The 10,146-nt window shown below is 41.9% G+C and overlaps 1 protein-coding gene across 1 annotated transcript; it reads left to right on the top strand.

Moving 5' to 3' along the window:
* The first annotated feature begins 7,227 nt into the window (after positions 1-7,227).
* LOC149465145 (vomeronasal type-2 receptor 26-like) lies at positions 7,228-8,630 on the top strand. Its single transcript, XM_089673631.1, has one exon. The coding sequence runs from the start codon at positions 7,242-7,244 to the stop codon at positions 8,118-8,120; it is 879 nt and encodes a 292-aa protein (XP_089529757.1). The 5' UTR covers positions 7,228-7,241; the 3' UTR covers positions 8,121-8,630.
* The last annotated feature ends 1,516 nt before the right edge of the window (positions 8,631-10,146 follow it).

Below are 10,146 nucleotides of genomic sequence, written 5' to 3' on the forward strand. Positions count from 1 at the left end.
CTCCCTCTTTCCCTCTTCCCTGCCTCCTCCTGCCCCCCATCCCAGGCTAAAGTTCTCCTTCAGGTACTCTCTGCTCACCCGGTGGGATGGGTTGGACAGCGCCTGGTTCAACTGGCATCAACTCCAGGTTCCCAAACTGGCCAGAAGGGGCTGCAGGAGGAACTCAGGGCAGCTTGGTTGGGGCTGGCCAGGGAAGGAGAGCCTCCGGTGAAGCACAGAGCTGGCCATCAACAGCATGCACCATCCATGTCAGGGGGTGGCCTGCGGCTGAGCTCACTCGGCCATGTTCTGGACATGCCCAGAGAATGTTACATTTGTTGTCAAAATTGACAAACTGAATTCTTGAAGTGTATATCATAGCAAAAAACATGTGCAGGACATGAACATTTCTCAGCATTTTGTCCTTTTTAAAGGCCCAATAGTAAATTATCTGTTGACCTGCTAGAAATGCTCTGACTTCTTAAGTCCTACTGTGGGCTGACAAGACCCAGCACTTTTGTGGACTTAATGGTGTCAGCTCTGTCCAGTTCTCTTTTGCTAATCTACTGAAAGAATCCTCTATCCTGTTCTCTGCAAAATAAAGACTAATCAGTTTGTAGTCTTCAGATAAGAACTAGGAGGGCTAATTAGACTGTGCTGAGATAACTAAAGGCTTCTCCTGCTGCCCTCTCCTATGGTGGTCTCCACTGGACTCACTCACTCAGACCTAGTGGATGGAAAGGAGGTGGAGTTGGATTCCTTCTATCCCCACAGAGCACCTTGGACTTGGCTACCCTACTTTCTCTCCTCTGAAATACACATTATCATTCTTGGTGACTTTACCATCCCTGTTAGTGTTAACAGCCGGGCTACAGCTCAACTACTCAACTTAACCTCATCTTGTGACCTAACACAATGGATAGTAATACGCTTGGCCTTGTATAGCCCCATCTCTGCACTCCTGGCAACTTCACCAACACCCCCTGTCCTTTCTCTGATCACAACCTCATCAGTTTCACAGTATACTTGTTTTCAACCACCTATCCCCCCAAGCAGCAAATGATTACTTGTAGAAACCTTCGCCCTTCTCTTTTTTATTCTGCTACTGACCACCACTATGATAAAATCTCTCCCATTTCCTGTCCTAACCCGGCCACTGCTGTCTACAACAGTTCACTCTCATCTTCAGTGGATGCACTTGATCCTCTAACTAATGAACTGACTAATGAAACCACCGGCTTCCGATTGCCCAGTGAATTAAATTCAAAATGCTAACAATAACATACAAAGCTATTCACAACTCTACCCCCAGCTACATCACCAGCCTTGTATACAGATATCTCCCAAACCATCCTCTCCACTCCTCTCATGATCTCCTGCTCTCAAGATCTCTTGCCTCCTCCTCTCCCATCCTCTGGAATTATTGACCTCAATCTGTCTGGCTATCCCCTACTCTAGATGCCTTTAGGTGATCCCTGAAAACTCATCTGTTCAGGGAGGCAAAACATTGCAGAACAAACCTCCAAAATTTTTTTAAATATATTAATAGTAAAAAAGGTCCAGTCCGAGCATGTAGGCCCTTTACAGAACCATCTAGAGGGGGTGACTGGGGACAAAGAGAAGGACAATGTATGAAATCCCTTCTTCAGCTCTGTGTATACAAAGGGGCATGGGGGGGCTCTTGTCCATAATGGGTATGGTATTGACACAGCTCCAGATGATCCACATTGGCTAACAATTGATATGATCCAAAAATATTTAGACAGAATAAAGGTGAATAAAGCCCCTGGACCAGATGGCATACACCCACGGGGCCTTAAAGAATTGAGCTCTGTCATTTCACAGCCATTGTTTCTCATTTTTAGGGCCTCTTTAATGACTGGCATAGTACCGCTGGATTGGTGTAAGGCCAATGTGGGGCCAATATTTAAAAAGGGGTCAAAATCTTTCCCAAGTAATTATAGACCTGTTAGTGTAACTCCTATAGTTGGGAAGATACTTGAGAGTTTAATAAAAGACACACAGAGGAGTTCTTGCTGGAAACAAATATTGTAAGCAACAGACAGCATGGATTCATGAAAGACAGAAGTTGTCCAACAAATTTGATTTCTTTTTATGAAGAGGTGAGCAAAATCTTGGAAAGAGTGGATGTGGTATACTGGGACAGAGGGGTGGTTGTGGACATGGTATACTCGGACAGAGGGGTGAAAGTGGACATATTATAATTGGACAGAGGAGTGGCTGTGTACATGGTATACTTGGACAGAGGGGTGACAGTGGATATGGTATACTTGGACAGAGGAGTGGCGGTGGACGTGGTATACTTGGACAGAGGGGTGACAGTGGATATGGTATACTTGGACAGAGGAGTGGCGGTGGACGTGGTATACTTGGACAGAGGGGTGATGGTGGATGCGGTATACATGGACAGAGGGGTGATGGTGGATGTGGTATACTTGGACAAAGGGGTGGCGGAGGACGTGGTATACTTGGACAAAGGGGTGGCGGAGGACATGGTACACTTGGATTTTGCAAAAGCGTTTTGCACAGTTCCCCACACACGGCTAATATGTAAGGTAAAGTCTACGGGCTGGAAAAATCCAAATGTAAATGGATAGAAAACTGGCTAAAAGATCGTATTCAAAGAGTAGTGGGTAATGATTCATACTCTGAATGACCTAGGGGTTGTCAGTGGGGTACTCCAAGGTTCAGTGTTATTAGTGGGGTTCCCCAAGGTTCAGTGTGATTAGTGGGGTCCCCCAAGGTTCAGTGTTATTAGTGGGGTACCCCAAGGTTCAGTGTTGGGACCCTTACTTTTTAATTTATAAACAATATAGGATTTGGGATTAAAAATCCAATTCCAGTCTTTGCAGATGACACCAAGCTGTGCCGGGAATAACGTCCTTACAGGATGTCTCCAACTTAAAAGCCGACCTCAATGCTCTGTGTAATTGGGGACTATGGGGCCAATGAGGGTTAATGATGGTAAATGTAATGTTCTGCACTTTGGGGCTAAGAATATGCATGCATCATACATACTGGGGAGGGTACAACTGGGGGGTCAATGGTGGTGAAGGATCTGGGGGGTCAATGATGGAGAAGGATTTAGGGGTTTTCGTAGATCACAAGCTTAATAATGGCATGCAAGCTGCGGGTTCTAAAGCGAGCAAAATCCTCTCTTGTATTAGGAGAGATATAGATTCCAGAGAGAGAGATATCACCCCCCCCCCTCCCCCCAGGTACATATCATTATTAACACCTGATCTAGAATATGCAATTCAGTTTTGGGCACCAATTAACAAAAAGAACATTGGGGAACTGGATAGAAAAAAGCGAAGGGAAAGATTAGAGGAACTGAATGTATCCTCTACTTAAAAGAGGAGATTAAGGGGGAATATGATCACCATGTATAATACATAAGGGGGGATATGATCTCCATGTATAATACATAAGGGGGGATATGATCTCCATGTATAATACATAAGGGGGGATATGATCTCCATGTATAATACATAAGGGGGGGTATGATCTCCATGTATAATACATAAGGGGGATATGATCACCATGTATAATACATAAGGGGGGATATGATCTCCATGTATAATACATAAGGGGAGATATGATCTCCATGTATAATACATAAGGGGGGATATGATCTCCATGTATAATACATAAGGGGGGGATATGATCACCATGTATAATACATAAGGGGGGATATGATCTCCATGTATAATACATAAGGGGGGATATGATCTCCATGTATAAAACATAAGGGGGGATATGATCTCCATGTATAATACATAAGGGGGATATGATCTCCATGTATAATACATAAGGGGGGGATATGATCTCCATGTATAATACATAAGGGGGGGGATATGATCTCCATGTATAATACATAATGGGGGATATGATCTCCATGTATAATACATAAGGTGGGATATGATCTCCATGTATAATACATAAGGGGGTATATGATCTCCATGTATAATACATAAGGGGGATATGATCTCCATGTATAATACATAAGGGGGGATATGATCTCCATGTATAATACATAAGGGGGGATATGATCTCCATGTATAATACATAAGGGGGGATATGATCTCCATGTATAATACATAAGGGGGGATATGATCTCCATGTATAATACATAAGGGGGGGTATGATCACCATGTATAATACATAAGGGAGGATATGATCTCCTTGTATAATACATAAGGGGGGATATGATCACCATGTATAATACATAAGGGAGGATATGATCTCCTTGTATAATACATAAGGGGGGATATGATCACCATGTATAATACATAAGGGGGGATATGATCTCCATGTATAATATATAAGGGGGGGATATGATCTCCATGTATAATACATAAGGGGGGGTATGATCACCATGTATAATACATAAGGGGGGATATGATCTCCATGTATAATACATAAGGGGGGATATGATCTCCATGTATAATACATAAGGGAGGATATGATCTCCATGTATAATACATAAGGGGGGGATATGATCTCCATGTATAATACATAAGGGGGGGTATGATCACCATGTATAATACATAAGGGGGGATATGATCTCCATGTATAATACATAAGGGGGGATATGATCTCCATGTATAATACATAAGGGGGATATGATCTCCATGTATAATACATAAGGGGGGATATGATCTCCATGTATAATACATAAGGGGGATATGATCTCCATGTATAATACATAAGGGGGATATGATCTCCATGTATAATACATAAGGGGGGATATGATCACCATGTATAATACATAAGGGGGGGATATGATCTCCTTATATAATACATAAGGGGGGATATGATCTCCATGTATAATACATAAGGGGGATATGATCTCCATGTATAATACATAAGGGGGGATATGATCTCCATGTATAATACATAAGGGGGATATGATCTCCATGTATAATACATAAGGGGGGATATGATCACCATGTATAATACATAAGGGGGGGATATGATCTCCTTATATAATACATAAGGGGGGATATGATCTCCTTGTATAATACATAAGGGGGGATATGATCTCCATGTATAATACATAAGGGGGTTATGAAAACCATGTATAATACATAAGGGGGGATATGATCTCCATGTATAATACATAAGGGGGATATGATCTCCATGTATAATATATAAGGGGGGGATATGATCTCCATGTATAATACATAAGGGGGGGTATGATCACCATGTATAATACATAAGGGGGGATATGATCTCCATGTATAATACATAAGGGGGGATATGATCTCCATGTATAATACATAAGGGAGGATATGATCTCCATGTATAATACATAAGGGGGGGATATGATCTCCATGTATAATACATAAGGGGGGGTATGATCACCATGTATAATACATAAGGGGGGATATGATCTCCATGTATAATACATAAGGGGGGATATGATCTCCATGTATAATACATAAGGGGGATATGATCTCCATGTATAATACATAAGGGGGATATGATCTCCATGTATAATACATAAGGGGGGGATATGATCTCCATGTATAATACATAAGGGGGGGATATGATCTCCATGTATAATACATAAGGGGGGGATATGATCTCCTTGTATAATACATAAGGGGAGATATGATCTCCTTGTATAATACATAAGGGGGATATGATCTCCATGTATAATACATAAGGGGGGGATATGATCTCCATGTATAATACATAAGGGGGGGATATGATCTCCATGTATAATACATAAGGGGGGATATGATCTCCATGTATAATACATAAGGGGGGGTATGATCACCATGTATAATACATAAGGAGGATATGATCTCCATGTATAATACATAATGGGGGATATGATCTCCATGTATAATACATAAGGTGGGATATGATCTCCATGTATAATACATAAGGGGGGATATGATCTCCATGTATAATACATAAGGGGGGATATGATCTCCATGTATAATACATAAGGGGGGATATGATCTCCATGTATAATACATAAGGGGGGATATGATCTCCATGTATAAAACATAAGGGGGGATATGATCTCCATGTATAATACATAAGGAGGATATGATCTCCATGTATAATACATAAGGGGGGGATATGATCTCCATGTATAATACATAATGGGGGATATGATCTCCATGTATAATACATAAGGGGGGATATGATCTCCATGTATAATACATAAGGGGGGATATGATCTCCATGTATAATACATAAGGGGAGGATATGATCTCCATGTATAATACATAATGGGGGATATGATCTCCATGTATAATACATAAGGTGGGATATGATCTCCATGTATAATACATAAGGGGGGATATGATCTCCATGTATAATACATAAGGGGGGATATGATCTCCATGTATAATACATAAGGGGGGATATGATCTCCATGTATAATACATAAGGGGGGATATGATCTCCATGTATAAAACATAAGGGGGGATATGATCTCCATGTATAATACATAAGGAGGATATGATCTCCACGTATAATACATAAGGGGGGGGATATGATCTCCATGTATAATACATAATGGGGGATATGATCTCCATGTATAATACATAAGGTGGGATATGATCTCCATGTATAATACATAAGGGGGGATATGATCTCCATGTATAATACATAAGGGGGGATATGATCTCCATGTATAATACATAAGGGGGGGATATGATCTCCATGTATAATACATAAGGGGGATATGATCTCCATGTATAATACATAAGGGGGGATATGATCTCCATGTATAAATACATCAGGGGTTCATATAGGGAACTCGGTGTAGTTATTCCCCCTGAGGTCATCACAGAGGACAAGGGGGCGCTCTTTACGTCTGGAGGAAAAGAAATGTAATCTCCAAACACGGAAAGGTTTCTTCACAGTAAGAGCTGTGAGAATGTGGAATAGACTCCCTCCAGAGTTGGTTGTGGCCAGCTCAGTGGATTTCTGGATCACAGGAAAGTTGATCCAGGAAATATGCGATTGCCTCTCGGGGGATCAGGAAGGAATTTTTTTCCCTGCAGGAGCAAATATATCCCATATATCTATCTATCTATTATCTATCTATCTATCTATCTATCTATCTATCTATCTATCTATTATCTATCTCCCGCAATTAACTGATGGAAATCCCATTGCTAGCTGGGAGACAACACAAGACAGTTCATTTCCTCAGAAGCTCTGACCCCGATGCTCATTGTGTTTGTGTTGTTCTTCCTGCAGACAGTGAAAACTGCATGAAATGTCCTGATGATGAATGGCCAAATGAGAAGAAGGATCAGTGTGTTCCAAGAGTGGTGGAATTTCTCTCCTACACTGATGACACCATTGTTGCCATATTTTCAGCCATCTCCATCCTCTGTTGCCTTCTGACTGGTTTAATATTGGGGATATTTATATATTACCGGGACACCCCCATTGTTAAAGCCAATAACCGGAACCTGAGCTACCTTCTCCTGGTCTCCATCATGCTGAGCTTCCTCTGTGTCTTCTTGTTCCTCGGCCATCCAGTAGATGTGACCTGCATGCTGCGTGTCACCTCTTTTGGTGTCATCTTCTCAGTTGCCGTCTCTTCTCTACTTGCCAAAAGTATCATGGTGTGTATTGCCTTTAAGGCCACCAAACCTGGGAGCTCCTGGAGGAAATGGATGGGAACCAAACTGCCCAATTGTATCATTTGTGTCTTCTCACTGGTCCAAGTCATAATCTGTGTCACTTGGTTGTCTATTTCTCCCCCCTTCCAGGATCGAGACACTCACTCTTATCAGGGGAAGATCATCATTCAGTGTAATGAGGGTTCAGTTATCGGCTTCTACTCTGTCCTGGGATATATGGGGCTTCTGGCAGCTGTGAGCTTCATTATCGCTTTTATGGCCAGGACATTACCGGACAGTTTTAATGAGGCCAAGTACATCACCTTCAGCATGCTGGTGTTCTGCAGTGTCTGGATTGCCATGATCCCGGCCTATCTGAGCACCAGAGGGAAATACATGGTGGCTGTGGAGGTCTTTGCTATAATAGCATCAAGCTCTGGACTTCTTGGCTGTATATTCTTCCCAAAATGTTACATAATTCTGTTCAGACCTGACCTGAATACAAAGACAGTTATCCACTGATATGTATGGAGCAACACTGGGCTACCTGTAGTTATGGCATTATCTCTATTATTATATATATATTTTAGTATTGTACTAGTGTTTGGGAATTTAAATATTTAATACTTACCTCTTCAGGACATGGTCAGTCTAATTGAGTCTCTCTTGAAGAGCTATGGACACCACTAGTATCAGATACTTTGGGTTTGTTGGAAACCTTGTCCCCTGCTGGGTGTAGTGATTCCTCCCATCAGCCGTTACATCACTACAGAACAATGTAGTCTATTATTGAGGAGGAACCACAGTGACCAGAGGGGGACAAAGTATCAAAAACATCCTAAAGCGTCAGATACCAGAGACACCCATCACTCAAGAGAGGGAAGATTTCTGTCATCACCTTCCATAAAGGTAAATATTGAACACGTTCTCTTAGAAGATGATTGTGATGTCATTTGTCAGTGTCACATTCATTATATTTATCATTGTATGTAGATGTATCCGACTATATCAATAAATTCATAAAGCAGTAAAGGTGTACAGAAGAATGAAGTCATACAAATTACAGGAGCATAAATGACACGAAGAAAAACAGTAATGCAAACAGCAGGTCACATAGAATTAGTAGACTGAAAGGAAGTTTACAGCCAGTAGTAATGGTGGAGAACAAATGTCTTCATCTTGGGGATGTAAGAGGGAAGGAAAAGGGAGTATAGAGAGGGAAGTTAAAGTGGAGCTCCACCCAAAAGGGGAAGTTCTGCTTGAAGCCTTTGTCCCTCGCTCCTCATTAAGGATTTGCACCTTTGGAGAGTGGGTACCCGAATTTGACAGGTACCCGCTCCCACTTCCCCTGCAATCGCCTGGGCGATCGGAAGCGGAAGTTGTCCTCCCCCCCTCCCTCCCCGTAGTCTTTTGTGTCACGTGACAAGTCCCAGAAGACTATGGGGCCATTCAGGAAGTGTAACACTTCTCACACATGCTCAGTGGGCACCCCGGCTGTGAAGCCTCAAGTTGTCACAGCTGGGTGCCCACATTGAAGATGCCGGCGCCGGGGAGAGAAGACAGCCGGTGAAATCAGCGGTGGTGGTGAGGACACTGCTGGACCGAAGGACAGGTAAGTGGCCGTATTTTAAAGTTTTTGTAGCTGCTGACTTTTATTTTTTTTCCAGGTTAAACTCCGCTTTGCGGTTAAGGCAGGGTAGAAGGAGGAGAAATGTTGGAGGAGGGTAATCAAACACGGGAGTGGACTAACAATACAAGGAAATAGTTCCAGTCAGCAATACAAGGCAATGTAAGTACATGTCATCAATCTTATAAAGTACAATCTGCGTTATTTAGCCATATGGACCAAATTAGAATGAATTTTTTGTGCCAATAATTTTTCTTTAATTCTGGTATTTTTTCCATTTTGCATTGGTAGTTTAAATCTCTAAGAGTGTTGACCATACTGGGCTGTGAAAGGGAATTCCATATTCTAACAATGGTGCGTTCAGCTGCACAAAGTAGGTAGAGAACCACAAAATTAACATTAATGGGTATTTGTAAATTACCTAAATTCAGTAATGTAAGGACAGTGTCAGGTAAGATCTAAGTGCCCTATAATATTAGAGGCTAGGAAGTAGATAGCATTCCAGTAAGGGTGCATAAAATATGGGGAAAATCCTGTTTCTCCACATAGTCACCAGCACCTAGGGGACCATGTCAGGTATTATTTAGGTAACATGAAGGGGGTAGAATACCAATGATGGAGTGTTTTTTGGTCAAGTTCTCGGAGACTGAAACAGTAGAGATTATATATAGTGGAGAGTGCGGCTTTCCAGCTCGCCTTGGTGAGGACTTTATCTATGTTCCCCTCGCACATATTCTTGGAAGTACGGCTCATCAATGGTGGGTGATGTAGTAACTACCAGCTGGGACTGGAAACATCCTAGGCAAACGTACATATTCATACAAAATGAAAGAAAATGCCACGATATAGGTGGATCACCCTATAGAATTACTCTCTGACTCGTCAGTCAATATAGATGTGGGTTAATACCGAAAAATTAGA

Source organism: Staurois parvus, unplaced genomic scaffold (assembly GCF_062004578.1).
Source record: "Staurois parvus isolate SC_StPar_1 unplaced genomic scaffold, SC_StPar_1.0 ptg000143l, whole genome shotgun sequence".
Lineage (NCBI taxonomy): Eukaryota > Metazoa > Chordata > Amphibia > Anura > Ranidae > Staurois > Staurois parvus.